Raw genomic sequence first — 27923 nt, forward strand, 5'->3', positions numbered from 1 at the left:
TAAAAAGCATTTTGTGAAACGCTGTCATCTAAAAATGTCACACGTGGGAGCCCACGCTGCAAACGCTCGTCATCGGTGTAAAATCGAGTCAAACGAGGAGGCTTGTTTTTTCTCATGTTTACATGAACTTTGTTTCTGATTGTTATTTGTTATCAAACTGATCGTCTATTATTCCCTTTCCTTTCAAAAAGTTACATTAAATTTGAATAATACTTTGTTTTGGAGGCGTTTCAGGACAGCTTCAGACTTTGTGTGCTGAGAGGAAAGAAATCTTACTCTTGTTTTGCCAAAGACAGCAATGGTCATATAAAATAAAAAGCTTTTCTTGTGATCAGTTGCCCTTTTTACCCAAGTCAGAATCAAAGTCATGCCACTGATCTTTCATTGTTAGTGTGGTCAAATGGAGCAAATCACTAATACACTCGCAGTTGAAAGACAAAAACACAGCGAGGGAGAAACAAAGAGCAGTTGTTGTTGTCTTTGAGGATGAGATCAATGGCTGCAGATTAGTGACGATACCTGCCAGCTCTTCCTGATGAAATCAGCACTGGGTGGACTGGCTTTGCTCTGCGCTTTTGAAAAGGAGCAGAGAGTCAAAGTGGTTAAAGATGATGCCCTACATCATCAAAGCTCGCTCATTCTGTGCTACAGCTATTGCTATGTGCACTCACTGTAAAATAAATAAATTAATATCAAATACATATTTAGAGACTAGTTAATATGGTGATTTTATACGTAGTTTGTTTGTAGCAGGACAGACTGTACACATCAGACCATATTTCTCCTCCTCCTGCACACAGTTGTGTCGAGTCACATATGTGTGTTTGTCACAGGATGTCAACATCAATGCATAGACCTGCTTGAGTCCCTGTGTAGCAGATATAAAAGGGTTGTGGAGACAGATGTAGTTGGCTTATTGAGAATAATATAATAATATGGGCTTTTCTTCATCAGAGCTGAGTGTGGGCCCACAGCTGGGAAACAGCCTGGAATATGACTCCTCTGTTTTAGTGCACTTTTTAACCCTTCAACACGGGTGATGAAGGGTTAAAAAGAGTTTAAGCTTCCTGGGACTTTTACAGTTTTTACTCTGAATATAATCTCGTGCTTAAATTGGCTGTCTTAGCCATATCTACTTTATAAAGCATAATGGGTAGCACTGTTATTTACTGCTGATAATGAAGCTAGACTGATGCAAGACCAGAAAGCTGATAATATATATGAGCTATAAGAAGACTTCCTAAAAGCACTAAAGACATGATTATTGATTTTAGGAAGTCCTCTTATAGCTCATCACCTACTATCATTAAAACTGCCGATATTGGGATCGTAGAGAGTTATAAATGTCTAGGTGTGGTACTTGACCATAAACTGTGTTTTGAATCTCATGCTGATGCCACTACTAAAAAAGTTCAACAAAGACTTTTCTTTTTAAGGAAAATAAGATCTTTTAATGTCTCATCTGAGATGTTGTCCTTGTTTTATAGAAGTTTTATCGAATCTGTGACGTCTTTTTGTATCGCTGCCTGGTTTGGTAACCTGACGGTGAAGAATGAGAATCGGTTGGGACTTCTGGTAAAAACTGCTAGCAAGATGGACTTTTGGCCATTTACAATAGAAATGTGCTTAGAAAGGCTCTTTCTATTATTAATTGTTTGAACCGTCCACTTCACAGTGAGTTTGAGTTGTTGCCTTCCGGCCGCCGTTTTAGAGTACCTGTGAGGACTAAAAGACTCCAGGTCTCTTTTATCCCTACTGCGTCTTGTCTCCTTAATAGCAAATAATTGTCCCTATCATTATTATTGTTATTATTATCTTATAGTATTGTTCTGTTTATTTTTATCCTGCTGCTAAACTAATTTCCCCTTGTGGGACAATAAAGAAATTGAATTGAATTGAATTGAATATTTGATGTATACAGAAAACAAAACTAGAAACATGAAACTCAAACTAGGGAACTAAACTGGGAACGGAGAACTAGGAAACACCGGGAGCACATGGGATAGGTTTGATAGGACAAGGACTAAAATAAAACCAGAAGTATGAGACAGAAGCAGAGTTGACACAGAGATGTGGAAACATGACGGACTGAGAACCAAGCGCACAAAGCAGAGACTGAATGAGAAGAACATGAAAACGAAACCTTCACTCGAGACGCAGGAACACAGAGACGAGCAGTGACAGGGAGACGTGATGGGAGACAAACACAGAGACTAAACTGAGGCTGAGGGAGGACCAAGATCACTGCGAACTAAAGAAACACAAAAACATGCACAAACAATAATCAGAGAATATCAGTGCTGTGTGTAGATTTCTGTATTTGAAAATATGCATGTTTACATTCCCTGTTGTGTCAAACGACACAAAAAATACAGTTTTCGCTCAAAGTAATCCTTCAACTCTGCGTGAACCTGCTGGGTTGAAGCTTTTTTTAGAAAACTGCCTCTCCTTGAGTTTGGATTGACGCAGGTTACAGTAAACTGCAGCGCTGACATGCTTTCCTAACACTTAAATGAAAAATCACACATATCTTTGTGTGAGTTCTAATCAGTGTGAAGTGATTCTGTACCCACAATAGATTTTTTTACTGAAGCGTCGCTAGTTTCTAAGAGCACATTCATGTGTGTTTATATGGAGCAACACCATCCTAGAATAAAGTGACACCTCCATGATGTGTTGTGTAATCCTACTGCACGAGTTGGTTGTTGTTCTCACTGTTACTCCATGTAAGTCGCTCACTTTGCATCTGTTTGCCTCGTGTTTACAAAGCTGAAGCGAGTGGGACCTTCTGACTAGAGGTGGGAATCACCACACATCCCACGATACGATATTATCACAATTTTTAAAAATATTTTGCGATATTCAGATTCTGTACATAAAGGTAAACTTTATCAATATTCATTTTATCTAATATCAAAGTCTCACACTCAGTCTTTCTCTCATTTCAGTTTGATTGTTGACAAACTGAACGGTTTGTATTACAGTCTAGTCCAACTTAACTGAATCAACCATCTGGTACAATTATAGCTATTCTGAACTATGCAGTTTATGAAAACTATGCAGCCCCTTCAGCAACTGAAGAATTTGAAAGTAAATTAAAACAAAATATAATTTTACATTAAATAAAAAAGTTTTAAACTTCATTAAAATAAAACATGTCTTAAATTAAAATAAGTAAACTGTCATGTTTATTAAACACATTTGGACAGTGAAGGAATGTCAGGATTCTTGCTCAGAAAAAGGATCAACATGCTCTGAAGTCAGAGCACAAAAACCTTTTTGTAACAAAATATCGATTTCTGCTGTCCCTGTATCCATACATTATTAGCAAACAAAATATCACCATGCTACACAGTATCCATTTTTCCCCACCCCTACTTCTGACACTACTTGACAAAGTATCCACAACATTTCAGCTGCTTTTTAGCTGCATGGAAGCATGCGCACATATCCGAGCTCTGCTGAGGGATAGAGAGGGAGCTCTGCCTGTCAGTGTTACAAACACTGTCCCTATCTCTGCTTGACAGGAAGTGTGGCCCGAGTGACTTTTGGGCAAAACCACACAGAAACAAACATAGAGAGAAGGAAGAAAGAAGACAAGAGTTAACAGCTGAGCATGAAACACAGAAAGAACAACAAGAGGGAGCGAATCATTAAGCACCGCTGAAATGCAAAACTATGTAATATGTTTTTCCCACCGGTGCAAGAGACACTGAATTCAATAAAGCTGCACTGTATTCACAATAGAAAAGATATGAAATGCTGAAACTGGGACATTTGAATGTTTCATGAAAATGATATTAGCTCATTCTGATGACAGCAACATGTTACAGAGCATTTGGGCAACAAAGGCTAGAAAAGTAAGCGGCACTAAAAGAAACGGGAACATTTTGCAGCTAATTAGGTTAACATAACATGAGTGGGTATAAAAAGAGCATCTTAGAGAGGAAGATATTCTCAGTACTAAAGATTGACCAGAGAGGTTCACTAATCTGCAAAAACACGTCTGCAAATCATAGAATCATTTCAGAATATTGTTCATAAACACAAAATTGCAGAAACTTTGAATATGTCATCATGGATAGTGCATAATGTCATCAAAAGATCAAAAGAAAGTCTGCAGAAACACATGTTTAAGGGACCGGGCTGACATTGGTGCAAACGCAGGTTTAAACTCTATAATACAAAGAAATGTGAACATGATCCGGAACTGTAATCGTCTCCTCCTGAGACAAAGTGGGAAACGGTTCTGTGGTCAGAAGAAATGTGAGATTCTTTCGGGAAACCATGAGCAGCACGTCCTCTAGACTACAGAGGAGAGCCGTGTTATCAGCACTCAGTTCAAAAGCCTGCATCTCTAATGCAGACGCATTAGCAGCTGCAGCTGCAAAACTATCACACAAGAATGAGGCGATGTTCTTCTCCCAAAAGTCAGCGTTGCTGCCATCGGTCGGGTCAGTTCTGGCCAAAAGAAGAGAGGATGCTACACGGCCCTGAATTCAAAACGATCATAGTTTTCTTTGTTCTATTGGGAATAAAATATGGCTTCATAAGATTTGCAAATCTTGTACAATGGCTGCATCTGAGGATGCAGGCAGGTGATGTGCTGATGGTGAAATGGAGTCAAAACGAGTTGTTTTTAGGTGCTGATTAAGGTCGGTGGGGTGTTGAAGAAAGCTGTGATCAGTAAGATGTCTGAATCACATACATGTGAATGGGAAAAACACAGATGATGCCCTGGCAGCGCCTCCTTGGACGAGGGTGTCTAGTGATAGTGGCCGAAACACCCGATGAATCCAAGGTCCCAAATTTTAATAGGATAATCTAGATCAGAAAGCAAAGAAAAATGGCAGATTAGCCTGGGTAAAAGACCGAAACACTCGATGTGTCCCTCTGGTAAAGTTTCCGGGCTGCCTTTCCTCATAACAGCCACCCCTCAAGATTTTCTCCATTTAAAGCTCCAGGGATTGTAACATCGAGTCCTTTTACCGAATCATGAATGTTCTGTGATCGAAGGATCAAACAGAGGACGGTGAGAGGAGTAAACAGAAGTTTTATCAGGAAGCATGAAAGGACGAGTTTCACTTGATCCATAATCAGAAGGTGCAGGTCAGGTCTGGGTGTAGAGAGGAGTGTTTCCTGGCAGCCTATCAGCAGCCCCCTGTGACTTGTAATGAATAGAGGCCAACTAGAGAGAAGGAAGTTAAACAGATAATGGAAAATAAACCACAAGTAGAGACAAACATAGCTGAGCAGGGTAACCGCTCAATAAAAGCTGCAGACACGGGCGACGTGATAACAAAGGAGTCGAGAATCTGCATCCATGTACTTTTATATTCTTTATCTCTTCCTGTCCACCCCGGTGCGGCGCAGACGGACGCCTGCCTCTGATAGCTTTGTACCTGCAGCGAGCTGCTGATTAGCAGCTTTCAAACTCGAATTGCATTGCAATTTGCAGCCTTTGAGAACAAATTGCGATAGCATCACCATTTTTGAACTCGGCTCTCCCAGTCAGGTCCTGAAGAGGTGTAACCTCCCTGTCGATGTGGCGGCGCTTTTGGTTCAGCGGCGTTTCTGTTGCATTGGGTTTCTGTCTGTCGCTGCCACGGGCGCCACGTTTTTGGCCAAACGTTGCTTTGGCAAACAAAGACAGGAGACAGTAATATACTCTTAAAAACATCCGCTTCATGTTTACCTACTGAGGCTATTACACAAAGCAGCCCTTTCAAGGTGAATGAACATGCCATCTAGGTAAAGCTGAAAGTGCTCAGATTGACATGCCAAATCCCAACAGGGAAAAAATAAAGTGCATTCAAATGAATTCTGCTGGAGAGCAGCTGGTGCCTGCAGCAGACGCGCTTGTTGTTTTTCAGCTCCTCGCTTCGCACCTCTCTCCCTGTTCCTGTGCAGTGAAGTGAGAGGTGTGTGAGGTGGAGGTATTGACAAGCTTGCCAACTAGAAAGGGGATTTGAGCAGACTGACAGTGAGGAAATGATACTGTCGGGGTTACACCAGCTCACTTACCACGCAACTCTACACCCCCCCCGGGGATGTTGGATTTGCATCGCAATAGGGCACGTCTGCTCGAATGCGACGTACCACTGAAAGTTTCAAAGTCAAATTTCTTCCGTAGAGTAAGAGAAGTCCTGGTTTACACACACTGGTAGCCAGCTGGCAGCGGTCGCAGCATCTTCAGTCTTAATGAGTCACGGGCCGATTTACAGTCGCCCTTTGCTCTTTTGGAGGCAGGAGATGATGCTGTGCAGAGGAAACGCGCCTTCTGTGCGCGCCGTGGAGCTGCGAGCTGAGCTGAATAAAAACTAAACAACTTGTTTTACTCGCCGAGTCGTAGTTTGAATTCCTTTGGACACAAGCAGCAAATGTGTTCATTTATTTTAAACTCTATGCTGCTTTGATAGCACAGACAGTTACATGTTAACAGCTGATTCAGAGTGATGAAATAATTGATAGTAAATTCCTTAAATATTTAATTTGAATTGATTTATGTGCACGTGGCTTTTTTTTATTCTGAACAATGACACATGTGCATAAAATCAAACAATATTGTTATATTAAATAATTTGAGGAAAATCCTTTAAGGTCTTTGGGCCACAGCCAATGGTAGAAACGGCATTTTCCATAATGACAGTTGAACCACATGTTGATAGTTTTAGACGGCTCTGTACCTTTACCAGTACGTTAACAACATGCCTAAAACAAAGCATAGGGTCCCCAGTGAACATCAGGATTAGGGATGGGTATCGTTTAGGTTTTATCCGATACCGGTGCCAAACCGGTACTTTTGAAACGGTGCCGGAGCTCAAACCGGTGCTTAAAGAATGGAGAACACAAAATTGGTCCAAAAACCTCTCATGTTCAGCTGTTTTTTTGTAAAAAGATAACAATGTTAGCCTTTTCTGCAGCTATGGGGCATATATGGTATCACTCTTGGCTGGAAGCAGCTTAAACAATGGAAAAAACACAAACTTTGTCCAAAAACCTCTCATGTTTAACTGTTTTCCACTTTTTCTTTGGTCATTTTAGCCTTTTTGTCCAGGGTGAAGGGAGTATCTGCCATCAAACAAGAAGACAGCCGCATGTAGCTATGATGGTGTTTGCTAGTTCACCTTACATGCATTAATGTAATAACGTGGTTAGCCTACTCAACGTAAATTACACACGAACAACATTAAGCTACTCACACAGAGAAGAACGGCTGCTGCTGCATCATCATCCTCATCATTTCTGCTACACTGGCAGGGCTAGGGGCCAGGACTCTCCTCTTCGGGTTTTTGGGGGATGTTGCTAACTCCGGGTCGATAACAGGCACCACACCCGCAGTAGATGTGCTCGGTGTGAGGTCTCGCAGCAAGCTATCAAATACGGCGCATTTCTCGGCTTTTAAAAAAAACGCTATGCGTCGCCAGGTGTTTCATCAGATTTGAGGTGTTACCTCCTTTGACAGCATCACAGTATCAGCTTAAAGCACTTGTTGCAGCTGCTGAGTTTGCATCTTTTGCTGTGAAGTACAGCCAGACTTTTGACCACTTCGCCTTGGACATTTTTAATCTGTAGCTCTGCTCTAAAAGAACGTACGTACCTGGACCCGCCTACTATCCTCGGAAACGTAAAATGATTGGCTAGAATCTAAAGTGTATCACAGCTCAGGAAAATAAAGCATCGAAATGTGCGCTGCTTTTCGGTCTGGTTACTACCGTTTATGTCAGAACCGGTGCCAACCAGAAAATAAATAAAGTCAAAGACTAGCGGTCCTGTTGCTCTATTTTCACCTGTAAAGCAGGAGTGGTGTAGGCGGAGGGTTACCCTGGTGCAGGTGTGCAGCGGTCAGTGGAAGAATCCGCGAGTTTCTCTGTGAGTTTCCCATTACGTCGTAGCTACTCGGTGCTTGTTTGGAAGTTTAGGGGTTTTTTCGCTGTAAAAAGAAGTTTTCTTCCCACGCACAACGGACACTAATGTTTTTGTCACTTTTTATGGAATCAAACTCAAAGTAAGGTCAGTACTTCCACGCTTTAAACGCTGCACGCTCATACTCTCTCTGCACTCGATATATGATCCATTGTTGATCTGCACACAGCTGTTGTCACGAACGTCGCACTCACTTACGTCACTGTCATGAGACATTCTCGCAAAAAAAATCACGGTTTTAGTAACGCAGTAACGCAGCGTTCCTACGGGAAAGTAACGGTAATCTAATTACCGTTTTTGCGATAGTAATCCCTTACTTTACTCGTTACTTGAAAAAAGTAATCAGATTACAGTAACGCGCCCATCTCTGGTCACAACGCATCTCGTTTTCATGTTCACACGTGCTTTTCGTTAAGCAGTTATAATCATCATTCCTTATAAAATGAATGAATTTAGCAAACAACCAGTTTCTTCTGTCATTTCTGCTTCATTACTACTAACTTCTCTTAGACTCACTTCTCATACGTCCACCTAAATGGCAACTTCCAACTTCTCTGAGACACGTGTGAGCTTTTATACACCAACAGAAGATAATTGTGACACAGCTGTCCAGATGTTAGGGAACTCTTGCAATTTGGGTCGTTTTGGCTAAAACTACCTTTTGTAAAGCACAGCTGGGCACGTCTGTGTAACGGGAATATCATCAGACAGGAAGTGGCTGCTGAACTATTCCTAGTTGCTCATGAAGAAATGAAACCTGTTGCTCTGTGGAAGTAGATTAAATATGCACTAATTACAGCAAAGTGTTTATCAACCAACCGTAAGGCACAATCAACTTTGAGAAATTAGCTTGTGAAGCATTTAGACTTCCAGCAGTATTCTGGTATTGTGTACCGTGTACCTCTAGTGTGCCTCTGCTGGCCTTTTTCTTTATAATTATATTGCATTTCTGCCTCTGCCTTCTGCTTCTTTCTCCTTTATTACCCTCCTGATTTTGCATTCACACAGTGACAATAACCAGCCAACAGCAAAGGTGCTTTTTCTGTTTTTTTCTCTGGTCCCTGCTTGCTTGGCTGCCCGCGGTCTATGGTGAGGCCGTGTGTTTACTGCTCCAGTGTTGTTTTACAGGCCCAGCAGGTGTGACCAGGGTTCGGCAGTGTGGGCCAAGAACCAGATGGTTTCCTGACTCAGGTGCTCCATGCCTGGGTAACCTGCCAGCTGCAGGTGTCTACGGCCCATCCTGATTGATTCTCTCTCTCGCTCAGCTTTCTGGCTCGTCTTGGGCTGTATGTGTAGCCAGTCTGGAACGGGTCAGCCAGACCTATAGTGAGGTGTGTGCACTGACATTTACCTTGATGGATTCAGACGCATTGCAAGATTGAGGGGAAAAGGGAAATGTGGAACGGGTAAGACACGAAGGTGGCTGGATGAAATGTCATGGTGCTGGCTGGGTGTAAACTGTCCGACATAATTGCAGAGAGGTGGTAAAATGTGCCGAGCATTCTTTAACATGGGTACGGCTGTTTCAAATTCTGGACCAATATCAGATCTGTACACAAAAGCAAAGTTAATGTACCTCGATCTACTCAGCTTACAGAAAACAAAGCCTTAACCCTTTAAAGCCGGTCAGAGCAGCACGCTCCGTTTTGCGTAACTATTTTTAAATCCCGGTAGCTCTGCAACCATGTGAGCTAGCGCAATAATTTTTTTGCATATGAAACCGGAGGAGTTGTACTTACATCTTATGCCATCAGCTTGTCCTCGGTCACAGTTTCCTTCCACATATAGCTTTGCAAAAACTGCATAAAAAGCACTTGCAGCAACAAAAACATAATATTCCAGAAACACGCTTTGCCGATCCAATCAGCTGTTTGTAACACTTCCTACGTCCATCAGCGTGAACTATCGCATGTCCGCCATGACCTGCCCGAAACCGGAAGTGACGTCATTGTTGCAGAAATGTAGTTTTTTACCATCAGGGCCTTATGAGCCTATACTGGTGTTTTTAAAAGTTATGTTTGACTTTATGACTTTCTGTGTGGTTTCTGGGATGCTTAGGACTCATATTGCACTGCTGGAAATAGTTTATTTTGATGCATATGCTGCTTTTTTGCAAATTTGCATTATAATATTTATTTTAGTTTTTCCTGCAGTGTATAAAAATTGGTGTATTTCAAAAATAAAACTATGAAGACACTCAAAATAAATTTCCTGTGGTGGGAAACTATTTTGTGCAACTTTTTTGTATTTACAGTTTTGAGGGATAAGCCTCTTAAATTTCTCTAACTAGAAATATATGTTAAAAAAAACAAAAACGATTTTCAATTTTTTTGTAGTTTATTGCACTTTTTTGCAATTTATGTAATTACTATGCACTTAATGCAGACATATTATTAAAATTTAGGCTGTAATGGTTGTATTGATGTATAGCAACTTGAAATGCTCCCAAAAATGGCTCCACAGCATGTAAACATATAATATAAGCTCTGGCGGACTTGGTTCTATGGTAGGTCTTAAAGGGTTAAAGCAGGGGTGGGGAACTCCAGGCCTCGAGGGCCGGTGTCCTGCAGGTTTTTGATGTGTCCTTGATCCAACACAGCTGATTTAAATGGTTAAATATGGTTAAATCACCTCCTCAACATGTGTTGAAGTTCTCCAGAGGCCTGGTAATGAGCTAATCACTTGATTCAGGTGTGTTGGTCCAGGGTGAAATCTAAAACCTGCAGGACACCGGCCCTTGAAGCCTGGAGTTCCCCACCCCTGACTTAAACAAAAGAAAAAAAGCACAGACAGTGAAATAAAGTCCAGTTTTTGGAAGATACCGTTTATCAGCACTTGTATTGTATTTGTGGATCAATACTAAAAGAAACAGGTGAAATAATTCTCGATAATAAAGACATTAAAATGCATGAAGGAGACTCTGACAGGAGTCCCTTCGTTTTCCTTTGCCTCTCTCAATCTTCCTTCTTCCTTCTTCCACTGTCTGATTGCATTTAGCCTCACACACACACAGTCCATGTACACATACTCACACATCACTTCTAACGGCCATCACAGCCTTTCTCTCAACCTCTTCCTGCCCGGCACTCCTCAGCAAATATCTGCTATAGCGGTCTCCATCTCTATCTATCGATGCACTCTGAATTCTCGAGGCGCTATCGATTCCCAGCAGAGGTGACATTTACTGTGTGCTCTCCCAAGTCATCGCCTTAATCACCTGACTGGTCCTTCACACTTGAACTAAATCAGATGTCAAACTCTCAAGTGATGAGCTGACCCGCTGTTACTCCTCACGAATGAATATGAGTTGACTGACATCATAACCGCAACGACAAAAACAGCAACCTGAGCCGCTCGGCCCTCACACCCTGAGTCAGCCTCGTCTGTCATTTTAATCAATATCTGCTCATCTCTGTGAAGACAACTTTTACACTTTTTACTTTGTTTACTGCCTCATAAAATACTGACCTTGTGATGACCACCGTGTACTTTTCATTCCCCGTTCATTTTTGCACTTTTCACCTTAATGCTGTGAACAGATCTTATGATGCGACTGCCTGATCTAAATGCTGGAGGTAAAAAACACATGATGCTTCGTTCCTGATTGAGCATTCCTCGTCTGCTAATATCTGTCATGTTCCTGGTCTGTTGACGTTTTAAGTTTTGGTTTATTTGGATGTTGTTTATGTTTAAGTTCATTAGATTAGCGAAGTTCATTTGGTTATTAGACTCCTTGTGTTTTCTTCCCCTGTGTTTAAGTTTCCCTCAGCCTTTGTGTTTCATGCTGCGTGTCTTATGTTATCAAGTTTGTATTATCATGTCTGTCTCATGTTTCCTGTTTTATTTTGAAGGAGTCGTGTGTTCTATGGTCGTGTCCAAATTCATGGGCTGCTTCCTCCTGAGGCCGCATTTGTAGACCGATTACGTCACAGCGACGCGCCGAAGGCTGTCCAAATTCGTAGACTCCTCCGAATGCAGCCGACAAATGCGTCCTCCTTTTCCCCGAATTTGAAGGATGGGTCGGGTGTGTCCTTCATGGCCTACCATATCCCAGAATTCATAGCGCGGCCCAGCCAAACTCCAGTTTCCAACAATGTTTTAAAATTACTCATACTAATCTTTCTGGGTCACAAAATAAACTTTTAACATATTTTCAGGCGAGAAAGTAGCTGTGTAAACATCAAATATCTGCTCGGTTTATCAAGATATCGCATATTTGCAAAAGTGCTTCGACGTTTTCGGAGACGTCTGCTACCCACCAGCTCGATAGCTCGCCGGGAGCTCGAGGGTTACTGATGCGGCCGAGAACGGCACAACTCCCGGCACATCATTTTCACATCACCGCGGACTTTCGCTGCTCGGGTTAAACGTAATATATAAGTCACTTAGACAACCTAAAAATGTTATTGTTGGGCTTTTTTCAGTGTTTTGTTTGTTCGTGAGTAAATCGGCTTGGCTGAGATTAAAGTTATTAGATTAGATAAAATAAAACTTTATTAATCCCCCGGGTGGGTTCCTCCTTGGTTTTTACACAGCTGACTAAACGTCAAATAGAAAACTGATTAAACAGAAGTATGAGACGGTCCAGAATTTACGCCAGTGTCCTGTTATATTTTAGATAGCAAGGAGCAGACGGCTGAGACAGCGGTGATGCTAATCAGAAGGCTGGACCGTCCAATTTCACGGCCGTTTACTTCCGGCCTACCCGACCTTCTGAGGACCCGGCCCACGTAGACCACGAAATTAAGTCCTCTGTTTTCAGTGTGTCGTTGTCAGGTTGTCTGTTGTCCACGCCATGCTTCCTATGCCATGCTTCCAAGTTTCTTGTCTAGGTTTTTCTTATTGTTTGTTTAGATTTCCCAGTTTAGGTTTGTGTTAATTGTGCTTCAGTTTGCTCTTTGTTTGTACCTTTTTTACCAGACATGTTAAACGGCTCGCTTTTTGTTAACATTTCAAGTTCTGTTCGCTGTTCCTTGGAGTCTGTGTTTTGGGTTCTGTTGTCAACCCCTACAGTCTGCCCTCGCTGTGACAATATCAACCTAAAGACATGCACTCCGAGTAGCTGTCAATAGATAACTGTGTATGTTTCTCCACCAAGAAGCAAATGTATACAAAACCCGTCCAGCCCCAATTTTTTTCTTCGCAATTTTATTATTTTGTTCTCATTTAAAATGTAATAAGGCTTTTATGAGCAAACATGACTTCCAACCACCAGAAAACATTTCTTTCAGAAGTACGACAACTTTTTAAACATAATTATTTATTTATTAGGAAAAGGTTCATCAAAGGTGGAGTTTAAAAATAAAGGAACAGAAAAAAATCTCTTTTGTGGATTTTCTGGTTTTACGACTGATTAATGTTGAGCTGCATAACAGTCGTTTAATAGCTGCATTGTGAGTATAAATACAGAGAATTAGTATTTGTTCAGATGCATAAAGACGTCTAACAGACAGTATTCAAGTCTCACCAATAACAGAACCAACCAATAAATATATGTATTTAATCACTAGTGTACATATATTTATATTTATAGATACATATATATTTAGTCATCTTTTTTCTTTTACCACGTCTCTCTAATATTTTGCTCTTTACTATTTTTCTATTTTTTTTATTATTTTATTTTATTTTATTTTATTTTCTCCTACTATATCATGCTGCTGAGTGACTGCTGCTCATCAAACACATTTCATTGCAGTGTTGACCCTGTGCTAACTTGCATATGACAAATAAAACTGAAAACTATTCACGTCTCACCAATAACAGAACCAACAACAAAAGTGTTGCTGGTGATGATATTTTATTCTATTTTTCCAACATTTGGTATTTCACACATTTTGGAGGAATGAAGGTATCTCCTTGAAAGTAGATTACGTTGATCTTGGACACATTTATCGAAAGTTGTCCTGCAGGTTTTCAGTGATTGCTCAAACTTCTACTTTATATTACTCCAGATGTTTTCAGCTGCTTTCAGATTAAGTTGCATCTTTTCTTATCTTTTCTTTTCTCGTTGGAAAACATAATTGACTTGGTTAATTAAATGTCTATTAATACTTTTCATTCTTTTTCAGATACTAAACCAGTGATATGTTCATTAATAATGTGATTTGTTAATAATATAGTGTAGAGGCTCTATATATTATTTGCGTTTCACTTTTTATTTGCTTTTGAGTTTCACTAGTTGTTTGGTTAAGTTTAGAAATCCATAATGTTCTTGTGTCTTAGTATTATTATAATCTTTTTTGTTATTAACATTAATAATAATTATGATATGTTATAATATTCCCGTGTCTAACTTTTCTATGTGAGGTTTGGCATGTTCCCTGCACACCTCTGTGGCCTCTCTGGCTTCTTCACCTCACACACTTGCATGTTGTTGATCCTAAATTGCCCGTGAGTGTGAGCATAAAAGGTCGTCTCTCTATGTTAACCCTCAAAACACTGGCGACCGGTGCAGGGTGTGCCCCACGTCTGAGCTTGTGACAGCTGGACAGGCTGCAGCTCAAATGCACGAATAGATGGGAATTTCTTTCTTTTTTTAAATTATAAGACCAAAAGAAATAAGATGAAACAGTGAATAATTTAACATTTAGCAAAATGAGTTTTTTCTTTTGTTTTGTTTGGATGAGATCTGATCATCTTTCTTTTTTGGCTGATTCAATATTGAAGAGTAAAGCACCGTCATCAGTGATACAGCAATTTTATTAGATCCAAATGATCCTGCTGTCTGACACTCACCATTTGCATGACTTGTTTACTCCACTGCTCTCTCTCATGTTGTCCACATATCCTGCTAAATGCTTTCTGATTTATTTATCTCCTTGGCTCTGTGTCCATCATCTCATTAAACTGTTACATAATACACAATTTTCCATGACCAAGATAATTGTTCCGGCCGAAGAGGTATTTTCATACAGCCGAGGCTCTTTGTTCCCTGAGACCAGACCATAGCAACCCTCTGTGTAGCACTCTGGCAAACACACACAGAGCCAGTTACTGCTGAACAACGAGAGCCTCAAAGAAACATCAAAAAGAAACGAGGGACCCGGCAAAAAAACAAACAAATGAAAAATAATTACTTTCATTGAACCCTACAGATAAAAATACTGTGAAGTTGAGGAATCATTTAATAGTTTTTCTATATGTGCATTTATATTTTCATCATGTCTGTGGTGGCGCACACAGGCAGGAGCTTCACTAAACTTCATTGTCGAGAACATTTGAGCAAAGAATTAGGTCAGATATCCACGTCCGCCTAAATCTAACTAATTCAATTTTGCACTTGTATAACAAAACAATAACCAGGATTTTCATACCATTAAACCCTTTTTTAAATCTACTAGTTTCAGTCTCTCATATATGTAAAATAAGAACCAAGAAGCGAGCTTAAACACACAAAAAACAGCTCAGGTATAAAGGCAAAGAATAAAAGATGTACACACACACAACATCTCACCGAAATCTTTTATCTCCACACAATCTCAAACTTTGAAAATGATTTTTAGCTGATACTCTCATCAAAAAGACGATGATACCTCTCAGCTGGCTGATACGACCTTCACTAATCCAGTAGACCTAAATGGATTCCTGATGGAGGGTAGTGGCTGACAATAACACCTGCCTGTTTCTACCACCACTCCCATTAACTCTGTGTTGCCTTAACACTGTGAGTGTTCATGATGCGCGTTGATGGAGGTGTGTGGTTCCTGCCATGCCAACATGACTTGCATGCTTGAGTTTAGGGACAAACGGTGTCAGGACAGAATAAATTAATATTTTGACAAGCAAGGCAAACAATTCAATTCAGTTTTATTTACAGTATATCACGTGTAAATCACAACAGTCACTTCAAGGCGCTTTATATTGTAAGGTGAAGACCCCACAATTATACAGAGAAAACCCAACAATCATATGACCCCCTATGAGCAGCACTTTGGCGACAGTGGGAAGGAAAAACTCCCTTTTAACAGGAAGAAACCTCCAGCAGAACCAGGCTCAGGGAGGGGCGGGGCCATCTGCTGTTACTTTCCCGTAGGAACGCTGCGTTACTGCGTTACTAAAACCGTGATTTTTTGCGAGAATGTCTCATGACAGTGACGTAAGCGAGTGCGACGTTCGTGACAACAGCTGTGTGCAGATCAACAATGGATCATATATCGAGTGCGGAGAGAGTATGAGCGTGCAGCGTTTAAAGCGTGGAAGTACTGACCTTACTTTGAGTTTGATTCCATAAAAAGTGACAAAAACATTAGTGTCCGTTGTGCGTGGGAAGAAAACTTCTTTTTACAGCGAAAAAAACCCTAAACTTCCGAGCAAGCACCGAGTAGCTACGACGTAATGGGAAACTCACAGAGAAACTCGCGGATTCTTCCACTGACCGCTGCACACCTGCACCAGGGTAACCCTCCGCCTACCCCACTCCTGCTTTACAGGTGAAAATAGAGCAACAGGACCGCTAGTCTTTGACTTTATTTATTTTCTGCTGTGTTTTACTTGCATCTATTTGAAAGACTGAGTGTAAACACACAAAATATTTTATGGTAAATGGACTGGTTCTTATATAGCGCTTTTCTACTCATCTGAGCACTCAAAGCACTTTACACAACTTGTGCATTCACCCATTCAGACCCATTCGCACAAGCACATCTTTCTAAGTGCTTTATAGCTAACATTCACACACATTCATACTCCGATGGATGCATCGGAGAGCAATTTGGGGTTAGTATCTTGCCCAAGGATATTTGGCATGCAGACTAGGGGAAGCCAGGAATCGAACCACCAACCTTCCGATCAGTAGATGACCTGCTCTACCACCTGAGCTACAGCCATGTTCTGGAATGTGCAGAAAATAGGTTTAAATATTAAACAAATTTCTTCCAGTCAGAGAATGTTGCAGATAATTAAATTTTTGCTTGATGCATGTCCTCTTGCTTAATAGGTGGCAGGTAAATATAATGTTAGTATAATGACAGAGTCACAGAGATTGAACTTTGTGTTTGTGCAGGAAAAAGTGTTAATTGACTCTGTAGCACAATCAAATTTCACATTAGAGGAAATAAAATATTGTGACTGCTGCATTTGCATAAAATCACCTCCCTTAATTTATGTTCAGTATGTAGACATATGTAGTTTTTCAATTAGTGAGTGAGTGATCTCTTCATCTCTCGGCTGCTTCTTTACACTCTGACACAAACTATAACACTACACAGTTTTGTAAACCTGTGAAATCATTTGAAGTGATACATTCATCAACCTTCAGTTTGAAAGTTGCTGTAACTGTAGTATATCTATGAAACTAATGCCGTTCTTCTTCTTTGGTAGTTTTAAAAAAACGTTATCAGAGATACAGTCCAGAAAGACAAATTTATTTATTTCTTATTCTCAGTAAAAACACGAGGCTTTTAAGAATAGTAGAGTCTGTGACGTTTATGGTAAATGTTGTATAGCACTTTACTTTATGTTAATGAACTCGTTGTCATGCTTAAAGATGCAGGGCACCAGGAAACCATTGGAACATGTATCATTATAATCACTCTATAAAATCAGAAATTGTACCCACAATATTTTCTTAGCATTAGCTTCAACTGGTTCACACATATTAATCACCTTGGATGGTTCCTGGCTTATAACTCTCTTGTACACCATCCATCTTCATCCGCTTTATCCGAGGCCGGGTCGCGGGGGCAGCAGCCTAAGCAGAGAACCCCAGACCTCCCCCTCCCCAGCCACCTCCTCCAGCTTATCCAGGGGAACACCACCGGCCTCCTCCCGGTGGGACATGCCCAGAACACCTCACCCAGGAGGCGCCCAGGAGGCATCCTTGTCAGATGCCCGAACCACCTCAGCTGGCTCCTTTCGATGTGGAGCAGCAGCGGCTCTACTCTGAGCCCCTCCCGGATGGCCGAACTTCTCACCCTATCTCTAAGGGAGAGGCCAGCCACCCTTCGGAGGAAGCTCATTTCTGCCGCTTGTATCCGCGATCTCGTTCTTTCGGTCACTACCCACAGCTCGTGGCCATAGGTGAGGGTAGGGACGTAGATCGACCGGTAAATTGAGAGCTTCGCTTTTACACTCAGCTCCCTCTTCACCACGACGGACCGCTGCAGCGTCCGTCTCTTGTACACCTTCAAGTGGTTATCCAAGGCTGTGAGTCTTTGCTGGTATCTGTGTGGACAGCTTGTGGTGCTTCCACCATCCTGCAGCTCTGATAGATGGCTCGCTTCCCTCTGTGCCGCCTTCATCTTGGCCCCTGATCCTAACATTGTTCCTCGCTTCCATTCAATGCATTCAACGCACCTTTTGTTCATCTCCCAGCATGCGGGGATGATGACACCCTGGCTATTTGTTGTACCTCATCAGTCTCTAGTAAACTGCCTGCAGGGCGAGTGGGATTTTTTTTTTAATGATACAAAATTTACCTGATATCTTACAAAATGTTTCTAACCTTATTTCTGACAGTGTTGGTGCCACCTTGGATCTTCCACAAAATAATTCACAGTTATAAAGCTATTTGTTATATATCATAATGACAACACATATTTTTAATGCTGGACATAAAAACTAAAGGTAACAAGAACAATAACCTGAAAGAAAAGGTGTCCTATCATTATCTCCTTAACAGCATATCCTCAATCAATGTGAAGCATTAGTTTTGCTGTGATATGTTCCAGCCTAGAGGATGTTTGGTTTGAACATCCCTTCAGTCATTTTACAGCCTGTTTCCATGGGAACATCCACCCTTTAAAGGAATCCTCCTTTGAAAAACAGGCGCCGAAGTATTTTTTCCACTTTAAATATTTCTATAACCTGAATGAGGTTTTTTTGCTGTTTTTGAGAAACACAGTTCATCAAAAAGTCAAGGAGGGTAGTTTTAAATTTAAATTGTAAAGCAGCACATTGAGAAAAAGACCAAAAATCTATGAACACTAAAAATAAAAAAGAAATAAAACCATACTGGTGTCTTTACTAACTCAAGTAACACCGATGAGCCAAACTCAGAGGAGAAAATATCGAATCACACAAAGACTGTCGTTGTTATTTAGTTTAAACTGTAATGTCAGCAAAAAAAATTTCTGGCACAACTTCAGCTGCTTCCAAGGTGCATGGAGAGGATAAAAGAATCCACAAAGCAGGACTTGAGGAAGAAGAACAACTTTAATAATAGACCAACGCGTTTCGGCTTGTGGCCTTCATCAGGGTCGTAGTAAAACATTGTAAAAATTGCTTAAATACAAGACAGGAAACAAATTAACCAGTCAAAACTTCATAGATAGGTCAGCTGACCTTATAATAGGTAGGTATTGGTTAATTGGCTAAGTCACGCCCAAGTAAATACCGGACTAGATCATTACTGATGAGGAGAAGGGGGGGGGGGGGGTGACATAACCCCCATATGTCTGAAAATAACACATGCATGAAATGCATAAGGAGGATGCTATAAATATACACACAGGTTAAAAAAAAGGGGGGGGGGGGGTCTTTAATGGTAGAATAGAATAGAATAGCCTTTATTGTCATTGTACAAAGTACAACGAAATTGGAGTGCCACTCCCTTGGTGCAAAATGCAAAATAAATATAAATGTAAAATATAAAAAGTACAATAAAACAACCGAAGTACTCAGACAATAATAAGTACGATATATACAGGATAGCAGCATAATATAGTGACAATGGCAAGTATAGTTAAGCAGGTTTAATTGTTTTGTGCTTATTTACTACTTTTGAATTAGAAAACAAGATTACATCATCACATGGGAACACATTTGTTAAAAGATCCTTATTTATGTCTCTAAAATGATGTAAAATATCTAAAATTTAGACTTGAATTGTAGACTTAAGATGAGACGTCTAAAGCGCTACTTCTTCTTTAAACTGTAATGTAAAAGTGCATCATTCTAACACTCTCACCATTATAAGCTGTGCCTGTGTAAATATGCAGTTTCTGAGTAGTACTACTCAGAAAAGGTTTGTTGTAAAAACTAGAAAGGATGTTAGGAAATATGAAGGACACATTAGCTGCTAGCATCACACAGCTGGACTCCCGGTGCCTTATGTTTGGGTCAGAGGTGAAACTGTGGGGGAAATGCCAGGAGTGCAACACTAAGTTGGTGATATTTAATAGTCGAGTATTGCTTTGCCATGGATTATTTATGTATCTGCTTTATGCTTTTGCTGTTTATTTTGGGGAATTGCATCTTTAAAAATGTGTTTCTGTTATTCCAGCTTTGGTCCTCTGGTCTGAACCGTGTGCTTATCTGTAATATTCTGACTGTTGGTGTTTCTGTGTTGCAGGTTGCCCATGTGGGTGGCCAAGGGGATGGTGGCCACGAGGGCTGTGTGCCTGGCTTCCAGGTCAAAAAGTACCAGGTGATGTACAGAGGTCCTTTCCAAAAAGGACAACGCCTTCTTCAAGGTCAGTAAATTGGTTAAAATCTCTAAATCCACACCACAATTCAACATCCAGTTGTACCAGCACAAATATCCTTTCCTTCATCTGTCTGGGTTTTGAGGATTTGAACCAGGTCAAGGTGGAGTTATGTGTGTGCATGTTCATTAAAATAGATTTGATTATAAACACGAGGTAAAACGCGTTGCTTCTTTGCACCACAGTGACAACAAACATCATTTTTGTCTGCAAATGAATTATTCTCCTTGATTGAATGATATTTACAAAAGCATTTCCCCTCTTTGTTCCTCCCCCGAAGACAGCTTTGAGCTGCTTAGTTAACTGCGTGTGCTGTGTGCTCATATGCGAGCGTGTTTGCTGGAGCTTTTGAGTCCCAGTTCAACGGTTACATGCTCGAGTTGACTTAGCTTTCTGCAAAGCTCCGGTCCCTAACACGCTCTGACTCGCATTTTCCTCTGTATGCAGAAAATTGTGTTTGATCTCAGCAGGTTTAAAATCAAAACCTTTAAGATTTAAGAGTTCGAAGAGTTCACAGCTGACGAGTCCATGTCACGGAGGCTTAGTTCTGTCTCTGAGCCACTTGTGAGGCAGTCTTCTCGCTTCTGAGTTAATGCAGTGACCAGTTAGTTTCCCCACAGCCTCCTGCACACGTCCAATCTCAACTCGATATTGCAACCACAACTTATGCTCCTTTGGGGCCCATCTAGACAACTTCACTTGGTCTCTACAGAGATCAGCAATAACGTCTGCAGGCTAGCAGTCTGCTCCTTTGGGGTCGTGAGTTATGGCGTCTCTCCACAGAAATCGACAAGGTGAAGTCAGCTAGCAGCAGTTTTATTGCAAAGCTGAGTTTCTACCAATTTATTTGCTTAATAATTCATTTTTCCTCTCGTTCGTTATTTTATTTGTACAACGTGATGAAATACAAATGAAATATGTAAATTGAAATGGGAATAATTTATGTCGTCTTCTTCATTCTGTCATTTATTGTGGAACTTGTTTTCATTCCCCTCTCATTATTCGACCTCTTCTTTATTTATTTAATCATCCCTACGATTCTTCTCCGTGTCGAGAAGCTACACCTGCAGAATGTAATCACCTGCCTCTCTGACATGCGCATATTGTGTTGCATCGACATACACAGCAGTAACTTCTTTTGAGCTCACAGAGCTTTTAGTGCTTGTCGAGTTGCTTTGTGTGCCATTCACCTGATGGACAGCTTTTCCAATTGAAAATACATACTTTCCTGCCTATACAGCAAAATATGACAAATCTAAGAATTTCTCCTTCAATCTTCTTTCTTCTTTTTCAGCTTTATTGTATTTGATTTGGTCAGCCAGCGAGGCACTTTGTCATCTGGAGGTTCAGCGGTGCGTGTAGTAGGAGACAGAGCGCAGTTCTGCTTTAGCGCTCTGCTCTGGGACAACACAGCGGTTCCATTACCTTGAATATGCTCCTGTCAGCAGAAACACCTCTCACCATTGAGGGGTGGGGGGTCCCACTGCTCACAGAAGTATAGGCATGCTACTGGCCACACACGTACATGCATATAAAAGTGTGGGTTCAGGCTTGTTGTGCATTTGTTACAAAGAAAACCTGAGATGCATGCTGCGATTGCCTGTTTGCTCATAGCTGCTCAACAGAAATCTACTCTAAATACTTGTTTGATCATTTCAAATGTTTCTTAAAGATTTAATCGCTTTTACAAACGCTGCACTTCAATAGCTGCTAAAGCTGAATAAAAGACCAGACGAATATGTGAAATATAGAAAGCTAGAAAAAGAAACAGATAGGGGAGGTGATTCTTTGTTCAACAAGACGCGTGTAATTAGTATCGACTGCATTGTTACGTTAGTGAAAGCTGTGCAACACGTCGCTGAATTGACCAGATGCAAGAATGTTAGATTCGTGATGAAAATCAAAGCAGAAATAAATAACAGCATGTCGACGATGCGGGTGTTTGCAGTGTGTTTGTGTGATTTCAACCGTTTGTTAGCATGAAATAAACTCTCTCTCTGAGAGGATCGATGCTGTTTTACTTCACTACGATCCATTTTTGTTAAATCTGAGCAAACTGTCTGCTGAGTGTGAGCAGGATGTATAAAGAGCGCCAGAGGCTGCAGCCGGGCTCAGTGACACATGCAGATTTATGTAAATGCTGCTCAGCCCGGCGCCACCTGCTGCAGACCTCCCTGTGTAATTACTAGTGGAGGGGCGGTCTGTTAGTGAGAGATACCTGTTGGCGCAGACCTGGGTTCAAGGACATCCATCTCGGCTAATGGGCATTTCTGAGAAACAAACGCATACAGAAATACAGTAACGGCGACTCTTTCTCTATCTTTGCAGCTCTCGGTGGCTTTGCTGCTGCTTTGTTTATTACGCCATCACCGCTGCCTCGTAATTCGTTCTACCTCTGGCTTTTACTCCAAGCCTAGTTTTACTGCACCTTTTGTTTTTGCTCCTACTCAGCTGGTTATTAAATTTAATATATGTGATAGAAATGTAGGCACATGGAAATGTGAAAATTATGACTGGAAAAAAAGCTGCTTATGACATCATAAATGTTACAATTTTAACACAGTAAATGTAAAGAGCTTTAAATTGTTACACTGCATGTGTAAGAAGTGTAACCTTGCTCCGTCCTTCAACTACATGTGATGCACAAACTCATTTGTATAGTGAAACTGCAGCAAACTTCACATCCCCGAATGCAGCAACTGTGATCTGAAGGAGAAAAATAATCTGCTTTTCTGGACTGAATTAACCTCGTGCAGCCTACAGCTCAGTTTAAAAACCGTTCTGAACATCGACGTATCCTGAATGTTCTGAACAAAGAAGAAATTCATTTAAAAGTATAAAAGCTTTAATAGAAAAGCCTGAAAACTGCATTTAACAAGGAGCTGAGTTTATTAACGTAAAAGATGTTCGAGTCAGTGAGAAAGTCCTGCTATCTATCAAACAGCTGTTTTCACTGAAATTGATCCATCACTTTAATTCTCTTTAATTGTGTGTAGTTTTACTGCAGCAGCACAATGTCCATGCAGGACTTTCTGAAACGGGCATTTTCACACTTTTCACTACAGGTCGTTCACTCTGGCCTGGATCAGTTGATGAGTTTGTGAATGTTTCCCATCAGTTTGGTTTCTCACACAGAGAAAAATCCAAAATGCGTCACAACAAACCATCATTTAAGGAGCACCTCCTTCCTGTATTTACGCTTGTTGCTCCATCTGGCCAATAAAGGGGCTCCATAACCTGACGTGGTTTGTATGCCTGTGAAGGTTCTCTGTCATCCAGGTCATCGTAGTCTAAGGCAGCCGTCCCCAACCCCCGGGCCTTGGACCGATACCGGTCCGTGAGTCGTTTGGTACCGGGCCGCGAGAGTTGAGGCTCAGGTGTGAAATGTTTGGTTTTCAGCGTTATTTTGTTATCGTTTTTATCGTTAACTCGGTTTTCCTGGGTCTTTTAAGATAAGATAAGATAAAACTTTATTAATCCCTCGGGTGGGTTCCTCTGGGAAATTTGGTTTCCAAAAAAGCACAGCACCGACAGAAGTTACAGAGTTACAGAATATTATATATATATATATATATATATATATATATATATATATATATATATACACACATATATAAATACAAAGACATATAGATAAAATATACAAAGGGGATAAATAGAATAAATAGGAATAAAAATAAAAATACAAGTGAATTGCACATTTCAAGTATGGAGTCTATTGCACCGCTGATTATTAACAAAAAGTATTGCACAAAAGGTAATTGCACAGTGAAGTGAAGAGGCACTACAGCTTAGTTGTTCCCCCCTCCTTTGTCCTCCTGTCTCCCCTCCCTCTCCCCTCCAGAGAGGAGTTAAACAGTTTGATGGCGTGTGGGACAAAGGAGTTTTTAAGTCTGTTGGTTCTTGTCTTTGAGAGAAGCAACCTGTCACTGAACAGACTCTTCTGGTTGTTTATGGCCGTGTGCAGAGGATGCCCAGCATTGTTCATAATGTCCAGCAGTTTCTTTAGTGTCCTTTTCTCTGCCACTGACACCAGAGTGTCCAGCTTCATGCCGACCACAGAGCCAGCCTTCCTGATCAGTTTCTCCAGCCTGGATGGGTCCTTCTTTGCTGTGCTGCTCCCCCAGCACACCACAGCATAGAACAGTACTCCAGCAACCACCGACTGGTAAAACATCCTCAGGAGCTTCCTGCAGATGTTGAAAGACCTCAGCCTCCTGAGGAAGTACAGTCGGCTTTGGGCTTTTTTGTACAGGTGCTCTGTGTTGCATTTCACGTGTGTTATGAATAAATCTTCTGTTTTTCAGTACCGGTACTAGTTTTATTTTGTTGTATTTTTCCGCGACACCTTAAAGGCCGGTCCATGAAAATATTGTCGGGCATAAACTGGTCCGTGGCGCAAAAAAGGTTGGGGACCACTGGTCAGCTTCTCAGATGAGAGGTTTTCAAGCAACTTAAAGAAGTCCAGACACTTTTCTTTCCAAGCTCCTTAGACTACGATGACCTGGATGACGGAGAACCTTCACAGGCTTACAAACCACGTCAGGTTATGGAGCCCCTTTATTGGCCAGATGGAGCAACGAGCGTAAATACAGGAAGAAGGTGCCGTGTTCTGCACTACTGGAGAACACAGATCATTTACATTCATTTTGTACAGACCTTTGCACATCTGTAGCACCTGCCACATTAAGAATACAAACCATACGCAGCTTAGGAAGTAATCATGTTCACACCACAACAAACTCCTTTAGAGTTTTTCAGTCTCAGTGCAGTTGTTTTGGTCTGGACCCTCCTCTGTGCACAAACGAAGCGCACCGAAGGGGAAAGAGTTCAATATGACTGGACTAAACACCACAGGTGTGAAAACAGCCCAAATCTAATTACACTGCAACTGAAAACTGAACATATAAGGAACAAAAAGCATTTCACACTTCCAGCAAGAAAATATTATGTAGATGAACAGAAGCTGTTTGCTGAATAGCCCACGGCCTTGGATTGAAGGAGGAATCTGAAAGTGGATGTCACCCTTATTTGTTTTACAGCAAGAGCTGACAGATTTTGTTTGAGTGTTTCAAATAGCTGTTTGTCAGAGGGCTGAGATGCATTAGTTCTGTGGTGAAAGAAAGATTAGACGTCCTCTTCTGAAAGTTTCCGTTTGTTCTCTCAGCGGTTCACGAGACGACGCTGAGAAACAGAAACTGTCTCGCCTTATTTTGCACACGTGTTTGTTTCGTCACTGCCCTACGAGGCGGCGCTAAAGTCCACGTAGTTTGCTGTCACCGCCTTGCAGGCAGAGCATCACTGAGCCTGTTACTGTGTAAAAATAAAGGACGTCTTCATGAGCAGTTACAGCCAGTGTTGGTCAAGTTACTTGAAAAAAGTAATCAGTAACTAATTACTAATTACTTCCCCCAAAAAGTAATCCCCTTACTTTACTGATTACTTATTTTCAAAAGTAATTAATTACTTAGTTACTTAGTTACTTTTTAAAAACACGATTTACAACCTGAATAGGTGATAAAGTGATAGATCTTTCAGCCCAATTCTACTTTTTCTACATAATCATCATACAAAATGTAATCAAATGGAAAAGTCTCTTTTTAAAACTTGTTTTATTAGTTTTAATCTTTTAACTTTATGCATCAAGCAAAAATTTAATTATATGCAACATTCTCTGACTAGAAGAAATTAGTTTAACATTTAAACCTATTTTCTGCACATTCCAGCACATAAAATAAAATATTTTGTGTGTTTACACTCAGTCTTTCAAATAGATGCAAGTAAAACACAGCAGAAAATAAATAAAGTCACAGACTAGCGGTCCTGTTGCTCTATTTTCACCTGTAAAGCAGGAGTGGGGTAGGCGGAGGGTTACCCTGGTGCAGGTGTGCAGCGGTCAGTGGAAGAATCCGCGAGTTTCTCTGTGAGTTTCCCATTACGTCGTAGCTACTCGGTGCTTGTTTGGAAGTTTAGGGGTTTTTTCGCTGTAAAAAGAAGTTTTCTTCCCACGCACAACGGACACTAATGTTTTTGTCACTTTTTATGGAATCAAACTCAAAGTAAGGTCAGTACTTCCACGCTTTAAACGCTGCACGCTCATACTCTCTCTGCACTCGATATATGATCCATTGTTGATCTGCACACAGCTGTTGTCACGAACGTCGCACTCGCTTACGTCACTGTCATGAGACATTCTCGCAAAAAAATCACAGTTTTAGTAACGCAGTAACGCAGCGTTCCTACGGGAAAGTAACGGTAATCTAATTACCGTTTTTGCAATAGTAATCCCTTACTTTACTCGTTACTTGAAAAAAGTAATCGGATTACAGCCCATCTCTGGACATGACATACTGATAACTTGTGCAAACTTTAGGAGGAAATATGTTGTGGATTTTATGGGGCACCCAGAGTTGAGGGCTCAACATGTGGACGGCTGATAACATATGGAGAAAATGTAGAAAGCCACCTTATCTGTTTCCTGCAGAGCAAACCAAAGCTCTGTAAAGGCTTTCCACAATCCCATGTGATTCCTCGTAAAAACATGGCAGCTTTTAGCGTAGCATTACTCATGCTCCTTAACTAAGCATTTCTGAAGAAATTACCTCAGGGAGGGTGGTCTTCTCCAGGCTTGGCATTGCTCGCTATAAGCCTTCCACTTCATGTTCAGATACAGTGTTTGGAGCTCTCCTGGCTGGCACAGGCCTCGAGGCACATTAACTGCACTGAGCACTGGCACAAGTCGTGTCTCTTGCCTGTACTCCCTTCGACTTTATCAACGAGGCAATTTAAAAGTACTTGAATTCTTATATAGCCTAGTAGTTTTAGATAAACTGGACAAATGGAAGAGCTCGCTCATCTGTTTTGTGTTTGCTTCGCTTCTGCTCGGCTCTGCTGTCCAAGTTCAGATGATAAAGTTCGCCGTCCTTCTTTCTCAGGGCTCGAGCTGCAAACCACAGACACAAGATCAAGTAGTCCATCATGTTGCACATGAAAGATGAACTTTATCATTCATTGTCTGGTTTATTTCGTTCATATTTTTACTTCCGCAGCCACGGTTAAAAATATTGCTTTTCCAGTGCTTGCAAATATTCACGATGTCACCGAGTAGCTCGTTATTTACCGCTGTTGCTTTAGACAAAAAGCCACCGAGCTGTCTGCAGTGAAAGAGGAACAACAGAAATGCAATGAGTGTATTTATAGTGGAAGCACATTTTAATCCTCAGCTTATTTGTATTCCACAGAAAAATGCTACTGGGCTCATAGCCAGATGTTTTTCTCTTGGTGTGTGCATAAAGTAAAGCAAATAGCTTATTAAGAAGATGCCCTGTAAGGAGTCGGTGCGCGCCTATAAGCAGCCTACCTTTTCTTTGGAATAAAACAGCTGTGCCCCTCACGTTCTTGTGCTACTTACTAATTTTGGCAGCCCTGCTCTGCACCGCTCTCAAACCACTGTCACCCTGACCGACGTTACCCCAGTCACCCACCCGCTGTGCACCCACTCTGTCAACCAGAGACTGGGAATGCAGGGATTGATGTTTCTACATACTATGTGCTGCATGGCGAGGTGCATAT

At 41.1% G+C, this 27923-nt stretch overlaps 1 protein-coding gene across 1 annotated transcript in view; it reads left to right on the forward strand.

Annotated features, from left to right (window-relative positions):
* The window catches only part of cdh13 (cadherin 13, H-cadherin (heart)), a 463504-nt gene that overhangs the window by 95755 nt on the left and 339826 nt on the right, over nt 1-27923 (forward strand). The window contains exon 2 of the mRNA XM_087842806.1: nt 20219-20339. Within this exon, the coding sequence (XP_087698932.1) occupies nt 20219-20339 (121 nt within the window). The remainder of the gene's footprint in view (nt 1-20218; nt 20340-27923) is intronic.

Source organism: Neolamprologus brichardi, chromosome 7 (genome assembly GCF_056152115.1).
Source record: "Neolamprologus brichardi isolate AB-2024 chromosome 7, ASM5615211v1, whole genome shotgun sequence".
In the NCBI taxonomy this organism is placed as follows: domain Eukaryota; kingdom Metazoa; phylum Chordata; class Actinopteri; order Cichliformes; family Cichlidae; genus Neolamprologus; species Neolamprologus brichardi.